This window comes from Branchiostoma lanceolatum, chromosome 10 (assembly GCF_035083965.1).
Source record: "Branchiostoma lanceolatum isolate klBraLanc5 chromosome 10, klBraLanc5.hap2, whole genome shotgun sequence".
NCBI classification, from domain to species: domain Eukaryota; kingdom Metazoa; phylum Chordata; class Leptocardii; order Amphioxiformes; family Branchiostomatidae; genus Branchiostoma; species Branchiostoma lanceolatum.
The window spans coordinates 5,907,835-5,929,038 of record NC_089731.1 but is presented as its reverse complement, the minus strand read 5'-3'; the positions used below and the strand labels follow the sequence as shown (position 1 = coordinate 5,929,038).

General features: G+C 40.3%; 2 protein-coding genes across 3 annotated transcripts in view; both read right to left on the bottom strand.

Moving 5' to 3' along the window:
* The window catches only part of LOC136443579 (caveolin-2-like), a 144,790-nt gene that overhangs the window by 93,085 nt on the left and 30,501 nt on the right, over positions 1–21,204 (bottom strand). The window lies entirely within an intron of this gene.
* The window catches only part of LOC136443575 (protein amalgam-like), a 57,677-nt gene that overhangs the window by 7,596 nt on the left and 28,877 nt on the right, over positions 1–21,204 (bottom strand). For both annotated transcript variants that reach the window (XM_066440864.1, XM_066440865.1), the window contains exon 3: positions 18,593–18,940. In XM_066440864.1, coding sequence (XP_066296961.1) covers positions 18,593–18,940 — 348 coding nt within the window. The remainder of the gene's footprint in view (positions 1–18,592; positions 18,941–21,204) is intronic.

The following is a 21,204-nucleotide window of genomic DNA, read 5'->3' as shown; positions in this document are numbered from 1 at the left end:
TCCCTATCAGACACGGCCATTATGGTTATTTTGTTTGCATGTCGAGCAGACAGTGAGTCTGCCCACGGTCGATGGGTGGTAATGTCGGGGATTATGTTTAATTGGCGACAATGTTGCTGAGCGGTGGAAATAATGGCCCGTAGTCAAGGATGTGAGTTGCTTTGTTGTAATATCTTAGCACGTCCTTAATCACATCGGGTTGACTGAAGAGTAAGAAGCATTAAGGGCCATTAGAGTTGCTTTGTCCGACATAAAGATACCACTGCAAAGTGAATTTGCTCTACTCCAGTCAGCAGTTTCTTTCGCTCAACTTGGCTTTTAAACCTCCCAAGGCAATCTACAACTCAATGGGTAAAAGGAATATGAAAGAAATAAATGGAGTTGCAAACAGAACTATATATATAAATGTGGGCAATAGATTGAGCAAAAACTTCTCAACGATTCACGTATTGATGGTACGTCGATAAAGGTTGTATCTGTAAATTCAGCTGACTGTGCAACACAAGATTAAGTGTTCCGCAGTTATGTTCCCAGCAGTTCAATACGTGCATCCTTTATCAATGAAATCCAGATACTCGTAATTCCCAACGAGTGTTTTGCATATGACATGGGGGCTGAAACCTTTTGCTTTGAAGTTCTTTATCTTATGCTGAGCACACACAACTGTTAACAAAGTATCGTATTACTTGCCATGTCATGCTGACTTTCAGAACTTATAAGATCATTCTAATGAATTCTCATGCACATGCAGGGGACGCTATGATATCTAAAACAAAATTGTAACGTTTGTATTCTGTGCTAGCCACTTGAAGCCTGACAAATGAAGGGAGCAAAGTTCAGCGAGAGAGAAAGCATTGAGCAACTAAAGCTATTTGATGCTATCACTTGTAGAATGAAATTGATTTTGTAGCCCACTTTATATGACGAATACTTTACATACGAGGTTTCTAGAATAACGATTCACAACCATTGAAATGCTGTCTATTGTAAAATGTTTTCATATACATATGGCCCTTCGTATATTAAGTTCTTGGGACATATGCCAAACAAGGAAATCTTGACTTCTTGTGTATACATGCAACGAATGTCAATATCTAGACCCACAGCCGCATGACTAAAAGCCTCCTCCTGCCACGGAAGATGCAGCCAGGCTTGAAAAAGAGCTTCATTTTAGATCCATCCAAGGTCATCAACCCGACCTTGAGGATGCGGGATTTGACATGGAAAATTAGTTTTGAGGAGCAGATATCCTGGGATCGGTCTGTAGTAATCCGATCTGTAGGTAGAGAGGCAGAAGTGATCTCAAGGGCACCATGCTGGGATTGCACCCGAGATCCGGTTCGCCGCTCATTGGTCGTCTCTGACCCTGCACGTCTTGAACCGACGGCACGGCGTATGGAATACTGCACGGGGTGAACGGAAGGCATCACGCTTCGACTGCAGCCATATTGCCGTAGTTTAAGTGATGTTACATCGCGCGCATAAGCGTGCTATTGGTCTTTAGTAATTAAGTCTTATGATGCGCACTTCTTAAAGTAAAACGCACTGGTTCATTATTTACATCGTAAGGAGAAAGCATATAGCAGGTAAACTTCCGTTCATTGTATATTTTCAACGGTTGATGTTATATTCAAAAGAGGGTAAATGTTATTTTGAGAGGAACGCTGTATTACATTTGATCAGAACGTTACCTGATAGAGTATCGATATTGGAAAAATTCATCAATTACAATGCGCTAAACACAAGTTACTATCTCACATGTTCTAGATTAAGAATAAAATCGCTCACTTAATACCTGACTGATATAAGTTTTACTTAAGTTTGCACCTTCAAGTGACGAACATATGTTCCTCATAGAGCTATTTGCTACATGACAAAAAAATTTCATGGTCTTGATTATTTCTCTTTTGGTACAATTACGAGTATCTGGATTTCATTGATAAAGGATGCACGTATTGAACTGCTGGGAACATAACTGTGGAACACTTAATCTTGTGTTGCACAGTCAGCTGAATTTACTGGTACAGCCTTTATCGATGTACCATCAATGTGTGAATCGTTGAGAAGGATCTTCTGTTTCCTCGATCTATCGCCCGTATTTATATATATATAGTTGTTTTCTAACGGTGCAACCCCATCTATTTCATTCATATTCATTTTACCCTTGAACTTATAGAGTAGAGGTTAGAAAGCCAAGTTCAGCGAAAGAAACTGCTGACTCTAGTGAAGCAAATTCACTGGAGCTTATCTATCAAACTCCAACTGAAGGTTATAACTTCCAACGCTATACTAATGATAAGAACTATCAAACCAGGGTACGTTCAATCGCGTAGTATTGTATCAGCGGTTTAATTAGTTTCTTGATATATATGTGACTTTAAAGCCTCGACAGTAGAGGTAGGCTTTCATTACAGAAACTAATCAGGGACTTTTAATTACAACCGGTGTCTACAAGGCGGCGGGTTTATAAAACAGTAGGACCACCCATTATAGAAAACGTGCGCAACACCCGCTGAGGAACTCCCTCAAGATACAGAGGTCGGATTTTCGGCTTGCTGTTCTTTGATAACATACGTTTTAAAGGCACCTACTATGGAACTTTACCAGACATCACAGTCACCCGCTACAATCTAAGGGTTTGATTAAAATTTCAACCATTTTATCAAGATGAAAATGGCGGCGGGTGCGTTGCGTAATACAGGTAGTGTTAATCAATTTACAAGGAAGCATCTTGTGGGACACAGCGAGGGCTTTGAAGTGAGTAATTACCTGTCAATCAAATAATAATTAAGTTTACATCTTGCACGTCCTAGAATGAGGTTTACGGACATCATTTTTTCATAAAAGTGATTTGTAACCCCATCAATATGCTTTGTACCAATGACTTCGCACAAGACGAGCGAAAATACGAGTAATTTTGAACAAATGATGATCAGGAAACTGGCGAGTAGCCATGCAGCAAGATGCCATAATGTACCCAATCGATATCAATTATGCGGGATGCCCCGAAATTATAAATCATGCTCATCCTGTGACATGAAGGCAGACGGCGTGAGTAATAAAACGTGATGGTCTGATGATGACTGCGGCACTTGGGAGATGCTAATGATGTATTACTTCGTGTACACTGCCATGTGCACTGTAAAACTTCTAACGTCAACTGTAACGCTATTCAATGTAACCATACCTTAATTGTTTCACAATTATGCTGTATGACATTGACATGTCATAAAGTGCATTTGCTTGTCTCTTTCAATACTTTTGAGTCGAAAGAGTCGAATACACAGTGTGCCATTGATGTACAAAATGAGTTCAGTATTTGCTTAACATAAATGGGTCAGACAACTAAAACTATGAACGAAATGTACATGTTTTTTGCAAATACAGGTAACTAAAGATCTAGATGTACATGCGCATTTGGAAGATCTATACATCTGACGGGATGTGCCCTCCATGAACGTACTGTATACTTGGTCTCTCCAAGGAGAAGTAGTACACCTGAACACATACAAATCAGAAGATAACTCAACTAAGACCCAAAACTGATATTGATAATACATGTAGCTAAAGATTTATGTACGTGAATAGATGAAAGATCTGTACGGGTGTGCCTTCCATGCACGCGCTGCACTTGATATTTCAAGGCACTTCGGGCAGCGGGTCTCCCGCAATTATTTATCCTCCCTGCCTGCGGACAAAGGGTGCCAAACTACAGAGCACTTCAAATCCTGAGTAGCCGTAATGGATGGCACATTCAGCTGATATCATATATATTCATGGGGCGCGGTACTCAGATGGCCCATTCTGCAGTTTGCTGACAATCAAATCGGGGCTTATAAATGGCCGAGACCACAAAGGGTTGACAGGCAGAAGGGAGGTACATTAAGTCTTTCATATTGTTGTGTAGAGCCGCGACAGGGATAACTATTACGATGCCAATAAACGGCGGAACTGCACGATGAGATGAATACAAATCACTACGATGATTGGATCTTACAGTTACTGTCCACAATGACCGTCGCCTTTTGCAGCTAGCTGCTGCAGCTCTTCACTCAGTACAACCTTCCTCACAAAGGTCTTAAATGCGTTAAGACACGATTTGTGATAGGAATCAACTACGATGATATGAGATCTTGGACTGTCTATAAGTCTGGATTACTTGGGCAAATGTGTTTATCAAGCTTCCTGTTATTTCCCTCTTCGATACACGTCTAGTCTTACCACAGCAATCCAGATAGTTACTTAGACTTCCAAAAAGTCAAAATAAGAATACCTCTGTTGACTCATGTTTAGTCTAACTGAAGCGCATTAGACTCCAAAGCACCAAAGCAATATGCATGTAAGAGACATTCACTACCAAACGAGAGTAAACAGTGCTGAAATAATGTTTCATCTACCTGTTGATAAGTGTAGTTTAACACCGATATCCATCATGAAGATGTGTAATGCAGCATATACAAAGTTGTTCAATCTATCTTTCGACTTCGCTTCACATTCCGCCATTTTGGATTGAAAGGTCGGATGGCATTTGTCATGGGTGGTACCAGAACATGCGTTTCTACTGAAATTTGTAACAAAGTACGTCGACGGGTAGGTGGTGCTACAGGGTTATGTCGATTTTTGTTTATTCAACCTTAAGTAAAGCATCCAAAGTTCAGTGAGAGTGGCCCCACAAAATTTCCTGTTCTTTTTCGTCATTGATTTTCGTACTAGTCACAAGTGCTTACCCGTGTACCACGGTGCCTTTGATAACCACTGTTTAATGTACTGTCACCGTGATGTATGCCTCCTGCACTGTGGAACAATGGATCAGTAATGGTCCGGTAACGGTTGCAATAAGCGCAGGGACAACGGTCACATTTTATAGCGTTTGTACCCCGTAATCTCCATTACATTAGTTTTACAGCAAAGTTATGGATTATCAACACTTTTTTAACACCTCCAATCACACATCGTAATAAGACAGATTGAACCACGAAGGCTCCCATTAAGGATAATAACTGGGCAAGTTGCCTGTTCTTAGAGCCAGTGCGCAGTTCATAGTCACACTACCCATTACGTGGATCTTCCCCAAGTTGACTTCTTTCTGTGAGCAAATCGAATATAAACTCAATTTAAGCGAAGGTTGTAATGCATCATCGTCTACTATACAATTAGCGTTATCTTGTCCACTAGGTAAGGACTCCGGTTCGTGACTCTTCAGTTCAGGGAAGCAATTTGGTTGTCATTAAACTTGCCTTTAGATTCTTATAGGGCGGGGGTCCCGCACGCCGCTCCTTCTGAATTATTGACAGCCGAGAAATCTTTCCGCACAGACGCCGGAGTCAGTGAGTTTCCGTTATCGACAGACTGACCGTAAAACGCCGTGCGGGGAACACTGTCTGCTGAAATTGGAAAAGGAGCTAGCCTTGGGATCGATGGGAGCATCTTGTAACATGCGTCACGCATGGCACGCAGCATTAGTCAAGAAAAAGAAATGCGAAGATTCGGAGGAGGCATTCATGAAGAAGCGCTTGCGGGATTGATACTAAACCAAATCGACAGAAACATATTACATTTACATACCAAAATGACTATTTGATAAAAGTAGACTTATGGTAATTCATTTCAGCGTAGACTAAATAATAGCTGCGTATGCACTCTAGCTTACAGTGCTCGTGCTGGTAGTCAATTTAAAGCTAATATGGCAATTCTGCACATGTCTTGTCTAAAATAAGGCAGATGTTTTGTGTTCCATCAGCAATATTCATATCTCCAGGAACTATGTTCTCTTCGAGACCACTGCCCATTACAATAAGGGAAAATAATGTCCTTAGATAAGTTAAGTGAATACTACTGAGCTTGATTCTTTGCCATATGATCTAGGTGTGATATCAGATAACTAAGTGTTTTCATTAATTTCTTTGAATGTTTCTTTTCCTTTTTCTATTTCTATTCCATTTATCAGATTTTCCACGATGTATTATTCAAATAACAGTTTGCAGATTTGTGTATGAGCAAAGTTGCTCTAAACTTTCAATAAAGACCAAGTATGAAGTTCCATTAAAACTTTATTTGAAGCTCCAAACTTTTCTTGTTGAAAACTCTGGGCTTAAGAGGAAAAAAAGATCGAACGATCATGTTTTATTCTGTCTGAGTAAAAAGACGCAACTCTGCAGCTGTTACTATCAGGACTTCCACTTCAAAGAATGACACGCTCTCCGTGAGCCAAACACGTCTGTAGAAGATAGCAGGGAAAGACCGGGTCCCCTGGGTCACCGATTCTTACAGAAGTCTAGGCACATCTAAGCTGGAGTAAGGTTGGCAGAAAATTGACGCGGCGTCTTCAATATCAAAACCCCAGTTCACGGGAATTGGATGAAACAAGGACACAAACACCGGTAAGCTTTTATCAGAAACGACGAGTAAGGGTTTTCATGATTACCCAGGCTGAAGAAAAATAAATTCTGAAGGATTATAAAGTAGTTCTAACAAACCTCACACCAGACATTGCTAATAGAAAATGCGTTGACAGGCGCCTCATTGAGACATTTATGATGACATGGTGGCGACAGTTCCCTACTTTATATGAGACTGGGATAAGCACGCTTAAGCTTGCTCACAAGCCGTACATGGATTTTGCATCACCGAAATGAGCAAGAACAAGAGAAATTAACGCAAATGCCACAGAGCTTGGTCCTCCATTCCTCGACAGACGAACGCGCGCAGCTGTCGACGACAAGCAGAAGCTTACCAGTCCTTCCGCTCAAATGAAGCTAAATGCCAAATACAAAATACTGAGTCATTCAATTAGAATGTAGATGGCAGAATACGAATACAAAGCGATCTTTAGAAATATGTTTTAGAGAAGGAAACGTCGCTATGCACTGTGTGTCGCTATTATCTAATCAACCCAAAAGTTCAAATATGGCGGCGCAAACTAGACTCAAAGTGTTTTCCACGACACCAAGACGACTTTTTCTCGCCGTGACCATACTGCCAGATTCTTGCTGAGGCACATTCCGAGGAACGATGGCAGAACCAACCATATAGTAGACATGTTTTTACGACTCCAAGTGGAGAATTCTCTAATCCCAACCTATCCAGGTGTGACTCACACCACAATGGTTTACAACACCCTCTCCTAGGGTAGTTACACCTGGCAGTAGCGTCAAAATTGAGGGTCAGTTACGGAGTTGACCCCGAGACCTCGTGAACTAAAGGCGAGGTAATAAACCATTGGACAATTGCACACTGCGTGATCCATTTGACATTTGACTGGCTGCTGTGGATGAATTCACATCAATAAGCCCCAGCTGCTTGAGCTGACGGTTTGCCGGATCCTTCCACATCAAAATTCTTCCTAACCGACGAGCTATTAAAACATTGCTTGCAGCTGAACAGCCATAATCACTGAAATTTGGCCACGCTTTCTCCAGTAGCCTCACCGCATAAATCTTCATGCGAGTATCGAGGATTGCAGTGGACTACGTCGTTACAAGGCAAGGGTACGAACATACAAATTACAGGACAGTGTAAGGAGAAGGGGTGATTAGGCAGGGCTAGGCGGAGGAACGATTTATTGAACACCTGCGACATCTTTTAGCTACACATGTCCGTACCAGACGGGTCGGCGAGGGAAGGTGTAAAGTGGGATTATGCAGCACCACTGCTACATTGCTGCATAAGTACAAAGTCAATACGCAACTGCTGGGTGAAGGCAAATGGGCTGGAAAGAATCCCAGTGGTCTCTTGAATTGAGAAACATGTATTAAAAATAAGTGAAAAAGAAGACAGTATAACGTTATATAGTTTGGCCGTAAAGTATAAAATCAACATTGCTTTGTTAAAAGCAACACAGTCTGATAGAACACTGAAGCAGGCCCTCGTGATGCCAGAGAGCTCCAATAACTTCGTGTTATGTTACAAGACGTAGATAAACTACCAGCACAATACTCTTTTCGCTCAGTCATGATATTTTGTCCCTATTAGGCACGATGTAGATATTGATCGCTTGGCAACGTGACAGTAATGACCTAAGGGACGACCCTTTGATCTTACAGAAACCCTATAAAGAAAACTAGGTCATGGAGGCAGCAATGATCTTGCTGTCTCTACTTTGTCCACTATGGCGTTTCTTCGTTATATGTATGAACGTCAAAATGCACTGTCAGATCTAACTAGACGGATGATCTTACGAACAGATGGTGTTATGGCCATCAACGGTCGATAGGATCTAGGAAGAAACGTCCGAAGCAACAGAACTGACATCGCAGCAGATTTCGCTGACACGACAAGAAAAATTGAGAATTCATCAAGACATCAAAAAGCTAGCTTAGAAGATTTCTAGGTATGAAGTTAAATCTACCATAAGCAAACGGTTGGAGAAGGTAGATTTGAAGTGGAATGTAAGACAAATCCGTACGCCAAATGAAACGTTCATCATAGTCACTGTGACGAGACGGGTAGTGATTAATACAAAAATAGTTTCAGAGCGTGCCCGGGACAAATGAAGAAACGTGAGCGACCAAGGAAACATAATTGCAAATCAATTTTTACAGGAAACATTATATGATTGTGTTAGTTCCAACAAACGTGAAAATTGATTGATTCTGTTACAATATTGAACGGTAATATCTCGACAAAAGTGGACTCGTCATCTCGCTGGAGTGTTTAATCGTACGAAGATCATTCTCCGGTGACATTGAGCGCAGCGATAACCACGGCGTTATAAATGTTTAATGGCGGCTCACTATATTGGTTTTCCCAGAAATGACAAGTCATAAGCTCAGTACAAATGGGTCTGCATTTAGCTGCGTGGCTGAAGATCAAAACTACGTGCTGCCCTTAATAACGGTTTTCCCATTCAAGTATTTGTCTGTATATTGGAACTTCCACTTCGGCAAATCCCGAGATCGCATCAAATATTCGCCTGACTAACGTCGTGCCGGCAAATATCATCCTCTCTTCATCGCGAAGTAGTGCTGAAATACCCACTCAGTTGCCCGCGGTATGCAAAGGTAAGACAATTGCTACAGTAACACTTAGTATTAAAAGCGTCCTAACTGCAACATATTGACCTTTATCTTAAACTTAATGTCAAAAGTTTTTCCTATGGATATCACTGAATCCAACGCGAAGGACTGTATTTTAGCGTCTACTGTCTACGTATTGACAAAGGAACGAATGTTAATAATCAGTAAACAAAAAAGAACTTTTGTGCAATATTTACTTTTGAGACCAGTCCATAATATATTGACGGAATCAATATTGATAACGTATAGTATTTAGTTGCATATAGGTACGTACATGAATATCAGATTTTATGTAACTCAAGGGGTACTAAACGATTCCAGCTTAGTTTGTGTAATTATTATGACTTTTCGAAGATAAAAGTTTGGAAACTTCTCCCAGATTAGTGGTCTTGCTAAAGATGAAATACAATCAACCAATACAAACCATCTTTTATAAAAGATATAAGCTTGTAGAAAGGTGGAAACATTTACATACCTGAATCATGTGAATTATGATTATTATCATTATTCAGTATTTGCAAAATTTGCAACATTTATTCAAGTGTATTGGCAAATGGGTTTAAAACATCTTAAAATCACAAATACAATTCTGATGCATACACAAGCATTTTAGTACTACAAAGGGACTACAATCCCCAAATAAACATGAAAACTGATCACAGTGGCTGCACGAACGATTGACCAGGTTGAAAATCAGACAGGAATTCGATTCAAAATGATAAGACAACTCATCCTTACTTATTGGTACAAGATTTTATCATTAAATGATTACATGTCCTAATCCCCATAGACGACTAATATCGCTGAATGCGCTTTAACCACTCTCTAAAACATCAATATGATACATCGAATTTTGGTGGAAACGCCATTATCAAACTATTACGTTATAGGAGGGCGATTCCGTACTTAACAGTGCATCTACACTAACAAACACGCGTCTAGATTTGCGTAGCACTTCAATATGTACACTTTAAGACATTCATCTTGCCATTACGTTTTATTAATCTTAAGTTGACAAATTTTCTCCGGTATTTGGCGATGTGTATCCACTACTGTTGCTCAGAATGATAATGCGTGTTCCATGCATAGGCTTACCCCTGTGGCAACCCGGGTGACCTCTGGTTTAGGAAACTGCGCCTGTTCCACTGAGAGAGCTAATGGCATCTGGCAACTTTTGACAGCGAGCGATATATCATTTATGCTCAGGTTCAAAGTCGTCAGTACGTTTGATTGGTCTTAAGATATGAAGTATATGCTATATGATACTTTGAGTATTGGCTATTGCGTTGTGTTTAACTGGTGGAAACAGAAGCTCTCTCCTCATAGGTGCATATACGCAGTCATTTCCTACGTCGTACATGTCCTGTTATAGAGCTTTAGATACCAAAAAGGAGTAATAGCTATAGGTTTTCTGTCCCCATCAGACTACCTTCCCCCATCTTGAAAAAAAGTTTGTATCATAAATGGATCAGGAGTTATTTCTGGCTGGCTGATGCAGTCAAACGGCCCATCACAAACACCTATTTCCCCAGGAGTCATCCCTTTCCTATTGTAGAGCCCGAGATATCGATAATGAAATAATAAATAAGAAATATAATGATAGGCCTTCTGGTGAGAAGTATCTGCCTTTACTATGAATATATCTTACAATGTGGATCAGACGATCTCTCCAACAGCTTATAGATGATACAGACAAACAGTCCGCGCTACATTTTTGTGTATTTGTTTGTTTATTTGTTTCATCTCTTTACAGCTGGGTTGCCCAATCAACTTATAACAGTTGATTCCCAGGAGAGAACCAGCATACACATGACAGTACATGTTACGTTTACATGCAGTCGGAAAGAGACGAAGGTGAGGTGGAAGACATTCAGTGCAACAAATAAAATCCAGATATATCAAAACAAGCTCGTTGTCCATAATTCAAAGTCTTGGGCTTGGTCGTTTTATTCCCTCAGGAGACGAGAGTGTTTATGTTTCAGACCCTGATACACCAACAGATATGGAAGGTCCTCTGATGAGAAGTACCTGCCCTTAAGGCCTTATCTTAGATGCTAATTTATGCAATTCACAATACGTATCAGCCGATCTCTCCAGCAGCTGCTGGATGGCACGTATACATATTAAGCAAACCTACCGTCTCACACAGCTATTTCCTGTGGAGTCATACGTTTCCTGTTTTAGAGCATGAGATACGTCACAACCGCCGAAATTTACACCGTACCTCCGGGAAAGGGGGGAAATAAATGGGCCATTCTCCAAGGCAATGTAGTAAAGCAGTGGCTTAAGTACTGTTATAAATTGTACGATTCAATGTTTTTATAATGGGTCTTTTATGGCTGTTGTAATGAAAGAGGAAATAATAAGAGGAAAGAGGAAATAATCGCCGGTATCACAAACCCGCACATGTGACCTTCCAGTCTGGTAGGGGCTTGATACAACAAATGGGCTAAGTGAGTTCATTACGACGGCTAATAGTATCAACAAATGCAGTATTGAACTATATTAGACTTTGCAGTACTGAAGGATTCACCCTAAGGCACGGTAAGTGTAATGCTACAGTATGGTACTACACTACATTATGGTACCTCTTAGTAAACAAAAATAGAAGAAACAATGTAATTCGTACTTTTATATATTAGGGGCGTGTCGTATACATATACTGTATGACAATCCCCATTGCCCTGCATATGCCGCTAGTCTCTAATACAGTTTGTTTGTTGCCAAGTGTTACGTTTACGTTAGAACTGCAGTGGTTCGGGCATGTGTCCAGGGCGAAAGACACTCTTGCACACACAATCCTTCAGGGAAAAGCGGAGGGTGCGCGTCCGCGGGGACGTCCCCGTCGGTCGTGGATCACAGATCTAAAGGAGTAGACCGGTCATTCAGCCAACCAGATGACCAGACTGGCGGAGGACCGTCAACAGTGAAGAGCTTTTACTGAGAGCTATGCTGCCCCGACGGCTGACTAAGCTATGGGAGAAAGTGAGTGAGAGTGAGTTGCGTTAAGATTTTGCTAAACATACAGTACATTCTATGTAAAAGTCGGCACAGTATATCCTGTTTTAGCCACTTTCTAAAAAGTTTCGATGCGCTGCGCTTTTTATGCGAACTTATAACAAATGTTATCCATCTCATACTTGGGCCCCAATCTTCTCTACGAAAGTATGCCCCGAAGTAAGATCCAAAATGAAAGGACTCCATCTCAGGACTCAACGTTTATACTTTGTCCGTACAAATTGCCCGCTCGGAGCCTTACTTTGCCCAGATCTGCGCAAGGCGGAGAGTAAATGGCTTCTTCCTGCACTTAGCCTTACTCGCCAGGACAGCAAAGCCGACTATTCACATCTTCAAGTCTGAAAAAAGCTCTATAGAAATTTTATATATATATAGGTTCAAGACTAATGAATCACTTCCCTTAGGTGAAGGTTTAGCTTTTATATATTATGTCATTGGGTAACTGTAGGACATGTCCTTTTCATTTGCTGTCGATGATATATGAACCATAGAGCTGCACTCTATCTTATATCTTCAATTTCAGGTATGATATTTATCATTGGTCCTCGAACGATGCGACGTGACTGAGGTATGCGAAGTCACATACCGGCCCTTTGTAATGAATTGTGTGGTTTTTCTAAAGAACTTATCTTATAGGAGTTTATTGCACATGTTTAACATGTCTACAGATTATTTCAGTGAATTTTTATGTTATCATTTTAGAAGTATTTCACTGATCAACGATTCGGGACATTGATGAAGCGTGCTGATCATTGACACAGCTACATGTAAGATTTGTTCAAACCAGATTTGTTCAAACCTCATCTAAATCCTCACATCACAACAATTCTCAAACTACTCGAAAAGGTTTCATAAGCAAATATGAAAAGTAAACTAGATAGGACAAATGAGCACGGAATAGACGAGTACATGTGTGAAATGATGAATATTAAAATGATTAAAATGACATGAGGACAAGGTTGAATATTTGACCCTTGACTTGAAGACGTCACGGTGATCTCATCAGGAAAGCAATCTTTGACTAGCATAACTTAAGAATGATCCTGGCAGTACAAACAATTGTGTGGTGGAATGGGACTGTAGTGGTTTCTCAATAAAAGTAGGAAAGAAGAGTGATAAAAATTGATTTCTCTTGATCTACCTTGAAGGCGTGGGTGGTTTTATCTACTCGATCCTGCTTGGGTAAGGTACGGGATTAGTATCAAGTTAAAACGACGGATTTCGGACATTGGGATCGATCAAGTTGTTTTCATAGATTGTATTTGCATAAAGAAGACGAGAAGCACTCTTTTCTAAATCCGAATGAATTATAGTTTAAAGTATTTATGAAAATCCATCTACGCTAGTACATTACATTGTGGAAAGATCATTTTCCATCCATGTTTAGGTTGGAAACACGTTCAGTATTTTCCATCAAATCTTCCCATCTCTAACTATTTATCCAAAGACTACGAAAGAAGTGTAATAATAAAAGAAACCTTGAAAGTCATCCATATTTGACCACGTTAACAGATGAAATGAAACTACACTTATTATACAGGAAAAAGTAATCCACTGCGTCTAAAAAAAGTAGTAGCACTCCACTCACTTATAATTAGATTTAGGACAATAGCAATTGAAATTATCCCTCATTGTCGTTGTCTTTTTTATGATCTACTTAGTATGTCTAATCGTCTTTATCATAAGTTAGAAATAGAGCTGCGGGCATAGCCATAGGCCTTCTAAGTAGCACTGTAAGGTATAAGATGAATAAGGTCAATCGAAATGTCAATGGTCGCCTTGGGATATGCTCTAGCGGATGGGAGGGCTGTTTTCAAACAAATGATTGTATCAATATAGGCCTGCACCAAGGCCATTAGTGGAAGAAAAGGTGATGAGGTTAGAGACAGGTTATGACCTTAGGGATGGAGCAAAATAGCAAGTCCGTTTTGCAAATTGCAGTTGATGACAACAGCCTCGGCATTATGTAGCTTTGTGGCCAATGTGTAAGTGCAGGTATGTCACAAAAATACAATGGCTGATTGTAAAGGTTCTCATTGCATATGTTAAAGTAGCCCATTATCACCACTGATAATGTTTGGGGAGCGACCCTGGCCTTCAACATATAAAGCACCCCAGGGGCTAATCAAGCACCTAATATAGTGTGACAAATATAGCACATTTCCATTAAGTATGGTGGAAAATAAAGCAAACGACTGCTATTGCCGTAAGGATGATGGTAGATAACACTGCAGCTATCAGTCTAACTCACACTTGAACAAGATCCATCAAAAGAGGATGCTTATACCGCTTCTGTTGCCAATTGGAAATCGAAACCCTTTTCAACCTCCAAGACTTTATATCTCTAATGATGTCGAGGGAGCCATCTTGTTGCAATGTGCCGACCATCTTGCTTCTGAACAGCTACTATTACCAATCGATATGCAGATTCTTGTGCTAGTGTCTTACGTCTTTTATTCCACAACATCAGTAGTCTGTGAAAGGATACTGATAGATTGTATTGTATTGCATTGTATTGTATCGTATTGAATAATGGACCTCAGAGGAATTTGGACTTGACCAGAATAAACTTGGGTCCTGTATGAGATAGTTGGTGCATCGTTCCCATGGGAGAGAGACCACTGGACAAGAATCGTAGACATCATCGGAAGACCTTTGAAAGACCTTAGAGACCATTGAAAGGCTATTGAGATAAAAAAAAAAGACCACTGGAAGACCAAAAGTATCATTAAGGTCTCACTGAACGACTGTTGTTTTGGATTCTCAACACGGTCCTCAGCGGCCTCGCTTCAATGGGATTCCTGATCTAAGTACAATGCCTTGAGGATCTTGATTAAAACAACTAGGCAACCTGTTGCATGATGGGACTGATGACTCGTAAACATATTTCATGTCCTGTATATGGTTGATAATATCAACCATATACAGGACATGAAATATGTTTACGAGTCATCAGTCCCATCATGCAACAGGTTGCCTAGTTGTTTTAATCAAGATCCTCAAGGCATTGTACTTAGATCAGGAATAACTTGATAAGAGTGCAGTTACAAATATGAAGGCAAAAAATTCGCAATCATATTGTCAAGTATGATAAAAGGTTAATTCATCATGTAGGCCTCACGACACGGAAACGCAATGTTAAAGTATATCACTGTAAGAGGTAACGTATATCAATTATGACTAGCATAGATTATCATTTTTAAGAAATAATCAGAATGTAATAGCCACAGATAATAACTAACAATTACAGCCAACCAGATGATTGCTGTTTCCTGCTACCGTGGTATGGAATTCAATATGGCAATACGTGATAATCATGATTATAAAAAAAAGTTATATAATTATGGAGCACAATAAAAAAAAAAATACGTCCGGGAAGAACTGTTGTTTTTTTGCCTAGGAATACGTATCATGTTTGAAGCTTTTAAAGTCTCACAAGTCATGCATTACACACATACTGATGGCTTTGTGTAATATGATGTTTCCAAGATGGCATGCTGCCTGCGTAATGCCCGCTGACGTCCTCACCAGAGATAAGATCATGGCACGTAAATGTTGTCAGTACGTTCGTGTTCGTTACGCTTCTTCCTTTCTCCAACTGTCAGGATCGAATTTGTTCCAGATGCAAGTAATTTACGATACAATGTTACTTTTCAGTTCCAGTAGTTTTCTCCGGCGCCTGAGCGAAGCTCCCAGACGCTATCTTCAAAACAGAAATATATTATCCGATACTTTCCTTAGCACAGGCCATTGATGTGGGATTACAGCTTCATACGATATTGCAAAGTCCTGAAACCAAGTCATGATTGAATAGCACAGTTGTGCACCATCATCCCCTGTCGTAATGGGTCTTTCAAGTTGAGAAGTAATAGTTTCCCATGATAACTGAATACGCAAAGAACGTCTCAGCAAAACGTTGGCTTTAAACGTGCTGATCCCATTTGAAATCCCCATACCGTAGCCGTTTCGCCTGTCTATACATTACCCTTAAGTCTCTCCATATATCTGCTATGGTCTTATCTTCATATTCTGTTGGCGCTAAGCCTTGAGCTCAGGAAAGGGCGATGACCGTTAAGACGAGTGTGAGGGAATAACACACGTTTTTCTATAGCTTTGCGGGGAAGAATGACCATGATGAATGGATGGATCTTATATTTGGTATCTTGTAAACCATGAAGACGTCTTTCAGTGTCCAGGAGTAGCTCACGTGAAACTAACGGTATGAGAAATAATGTCACTGTGAAAAGAAGTTTTCAAAAATGAATAGACTGTGATGTTAGTATAAGTTGCCAATGTACTCCGGCAGGTAATATGAAGCGACAACGAGGATAGACTAGCGATGAAATCCAATTTCGACACTGAATCGTATTGCTATTCAAACATAAGCAAATTTTGGGCATATTCTTTTGTGTGTGAAATGTTGAAGATGTATAGTGCAAATGCTCAATGAAAACTTGAAGATCGGCAAGATTACGAATAAAAGCTGCAGGAGATATACTATTGGAATATTCAAGTGCATTGGACTAATAATAAATGTATGCATGCATATGTACAACAAGTCGGCCAGCTAGCCAGTTTTCCAGTGAACTAGCCAAAGTTTATTCCCATTAAAAGGGTCGATATTCTTCTTTCCCCTGATACCAACTTTCCCAACATTCTGCCTTACGGAAGCATAACCATATTAGTAACCTTTTACTTGGTATTTTCTCAGATGTGAGTGCAGAATGAAACACTGGCCTGCAGCAAAACTCTGTCAGCATGAATCAGTTCTATAGCCGGGGCGCCACTCATGTCACATAATTACGCACTTGTTGCAGGCAGTGATTTATGGCCCTGTCCACTGGAAGCGGGTCATCTTGGCAATTTCAGAAGACGACAAATGTAGTTTTATTGAAAAACAGATTACGGCGATCTCTGTCATTAGGGGAGTTGATTTTTGTATATCCCCTCCAGTCAAAGGGCAGGGGAAGATGGCACTCTACGGGTGAGTCAACTCAAAACGGCGTGCTCTATTGACCCACTTTCCTCCACTCTAAACCACAACAGTTCGATACCACCGTAGAGTCATATTTCATGTTGCGACAGAGGTAGATGATTGCTGGTACTTTGAACATGTTTTCTTGTGGGGTAACTCAAAGAAAATGAAACAACCTTCTTTTACAAGAGTTTTGTGTGTGTGTGTTTGATAATTTGGACCTACCCAAATCGTCTTTTGTACCTTTTTCTTCTTTAATTTCCTCTACCCACAGCAACTAATCGTTTGGAAATATCTTAAGTGATGCATATTGATGAGAAATCATTTGCTCCGGCCGGTAGTTAATGCACGTAAAGGGGCTTCGCGACGAAATGTTAACTGATATCTTGAAAGGCCTCCAGGACTTGTTCGCCGGTCCTGTAGTGTACATTATCCGGCACATCCATCACTGTCTCCAGGATATTAAGTTATGGTTCTGCCTGATCCTAGCTCGATACTACAAAGGAACACTTCGAGGTCACATCCCGATGGAGACGATATGAGACCAGGTAAACGTCCTGTGTAGTTATGGACTGTGATGACAGCGGACAGTCACCAAGCTCTGCTGAGAAATTAATGGGCCTTGTAGAACAGGTCTGTATCTAGTACATGCATCTGTATTGGACAACTTCGTCAAAGGACCAAACATCTAGAATTTCTTTTTAATGACTGTAGTGGGCATGCATATATGCGTGTGTGTTTTTAAATTTCAAAATCATACCTTTATATGATATTCCAATTATAAAGTTATTGGTCATACAAATTACATTTTTGTCCCTCAACATTTAACGACCTCCATCTAGTGGAGAGTAGGCCAAACCGACTTTCGGTGTAAAACACCAACTTTTATGATTGGTTTTGGAATTGTTACAAAGAAAGACCTGTTATATTTTCTTCCCTATTTATTCAACTTCAGGAGTTTCAAAGATTTTAAAGATAGCCTATCTTATCTAATGAAAACAAGCTGCTCTCTGTACATAAGAAGGACAGTGCTTTGTACGTTTGCAGAAACAGTACGCTTTGTTTAAATAACTCCAATCTGAAAAATCTTTAGAGCCATGACATCTTCCATTAGCATCTTTGTGAATTTAGAAAAACGTAAACTTAATGACTTTAAGCGTTCTTCTGTGTGTCATTCAGGAACTCATTACAATATCCATTTCCGTGTTCACTTTCTTGGGTAAAACGATTAACCTTAGCTTACACAATCCAACTTTTTAACAGGTGAAGTTTCTCACTTGTAGAGTAATTTCTTTCTCGGGGAAGAGGTTAATGTACTTCTGGCAGAAAAAGGTTTTTAATACCTTGGGAAGATATAGTCAGAAAAAAGGTCTTGACACTTAAGTAAAACGACGTTAAAGAGAATAGTATCTCTCAATGTTAAGATACTTCAAGCTATGAAGAATTCAAAAGGCCAGGACGCATAAGTGGTGACCGTGTGTGTTGCAGTAGTGAATTGAGTAATGGAATATCTTCATATCCTTCCAACAAACTTCCAAATCAACACCATGTCAATCTAGTAGAAAAATGAAATGAAATCTCGTACCCATTATGTTGAGTTGCGTCACCTGCTCCTCGTTCCCAAGACCTTCGATCATGACGTTGAGCATGTATTGCCCCTCATCCTCCATCCTAGTTGGTTCAATCTTGAGAGACGCCTTCCCGACAAGCTCCACGCGTCCCTCGTAGTACCCATAAGCCTCTGAGCCGCTGGCGGTATGGTAGGTAAAGACAGGTACCCTCCTTAAGGCGTCCTTTGGGTCGACCTTGACCCAAGATAGGTACAGAAGACGTCGGTTGGTCTCGAAGGTGGCAGTAAGAGTTACAGGGTCGCCCAGAATGGTATTGACCCGTTCTGGCAAAGTAAGTCCTATCCGGCCGTTCGCCAGGCTCACTGTGTAAACAAACAAAGAAACAAACAAAACAAAACAAGAACATGTTTATTGTTCTCTATAAGAGGAAACCGTTGTGTCAACCTGCCATACAAATGCAATAAGGATAGATTGATACTTTGTAGTGTCTCTGAATCATCATTCTTTAAAAAATAAACTATGAATCTATCGTCGCAACATATGCACTGATCGATATGATGAAATCAATCCCTAATGACCTGAACAAACTAATCTACTTCTAGAAATTTGTACAATCAGGTCTACAAGCATTACAGTGGTCACAGAACAATCATTGCTATCTGTGCCTGAGTCTATGAGGCAACCATCGGCTTGTTCACGTGGCAAAATTTTAACCGTCTGTTCGTAGAACTATGAGAGATACGGATTACCGATTGGTGTGACGACGTTGACCCGTGACGACCTGGGTTATCTCATCTATTTCGACTTGCGAGGATAACCAGGTAGTGTCATTGGGACCGAACATTCCGAATAAGGGGGAAACCTAACTTTTATCTAATTTTATACATTCATACATGCTTGTATAGACTTATATCTTGCTCATATTCTTTGATCAATATACACTAATATCAAGCTATGGTTTAATTGTTGGCTTCAAAAGCATTCTGATTGCCGTAGCTCATTTGCGTATCGCACTTACTCAAGATAAGATGGTATCATCCGCCTAGGTCATTCAAAATGACCGGAGTGGATGATTATTTGCTGTTTGTGACTATAGATCAACACGTAGACGGCTGAAACTACCAAAAAGCATGTTTTTGGTTGTTTATGTCACAACGATAGCTGGTGGGTACACAGAATTATGTGAAAGGTGAGTTTAGGACCGTCCGGCACACTAAGTTTTCATTGTCTGTTGTCCATGTTGAGGATTTGGGAAAGGGAGGGGGGTGGCTATAATAAGCCGGTCCGCGGTTTTAACTGCCATTTGCGAGGTCAAAACTGAAGGTCCCTAAGGTGTACAAACCTTTCCTTTCTATGCAATGCTTGATGTTTTTTGTTTAGACGTGTTTAGTTAATGTCTCAGTGGCCATCAACTTTGCCCACAAGGCCTCACGATGTACATGCGCGGTTTAAAACACGGAATGCATCTTGCATCCATTGTCAATGCCAATGGTTTCAGCAGATAGTTAGTCAGCATACTTCTTCGGCTGATGAATACTTTACCTTTGTTGTCATTATTGATGTTTTCTTGAGGGACAGATGGGACATAACTGTTCTGTGTTACTATGCAGTTCGTCATGCACACGTGAGTCAGCTACAGCAGATCATAATCGGTTATTGTAAATTTCTGGCCCGTAACTATGTTCTTCGTCTTGATTGCCAACGTTGGTCTTTCTGCTATAGTCATTATTTATATCCCAAATGACAGTAGCAGACAGTGTACCAAAATGTTGGCAGGTAAAAAAAATAATTATATGAAGAACTGCAAGTAAACAACTGACAATATCCTAGTTCCTCATATCAAGCAGTGAAGCTTTTGAATGGCTGACAACAAAGTTAAACTTAGTATGGGTGTGTCAGTTTTTCGTGTGTATAGACCGATCTTAACTGTTTATCACAGTTAGTAGTTTGAACCAGTAATAGCATGGCAAATATCGGTTCAACCAATGAAAGACTGGCTGCATGTCCGTCAAATAAGTGCCTTTTTATGCTTTTATTTTCCATTTCTACAGCATAGGACATTGGGCGACGTGATTGGTCTGTTAACGGAGGATTATCAAGTCCCGGATGTGACTTATTCGGATGTGACGTTCTGTTCTAACTGTTTTCACTAATTGCATTGCAGTTATTTCAAGTTGCTGACATAACAAACCATCAGCATCTATCGTCCAACAGCCCTGTGGAATGGTACATTACCTTATATAATGATATTTGCATGTTTGCAAGACGTGGTAAAATGTAATGAAGCGAAAACCATTCGGTGTTTAAAACAGTTTTCACGATATCACTACCATACAGCCCTACAGGCCATAGCGTTTTCAAACTGATAGACTGTGCCCGTTTCCCCACTTTCCTTTCCATTACATTCCCCAAGCAAACTACTTCCTAACGACCCTTCCTGTACACCCGTGCGATACAACCGTTCATAATTGTCAGTATATGCACAGGTGCGTCCATGTGTCTCGTCCCCCTTGCCTAACTCGGGAGCGATTTGCCCATTACTGTAAGATAAAAAGTCTCAGTGGAAAACATTAATGCAACGCCAGTAGCTGCAGTAATAAAGGGTGCACGACCTTCAAACGGGTTT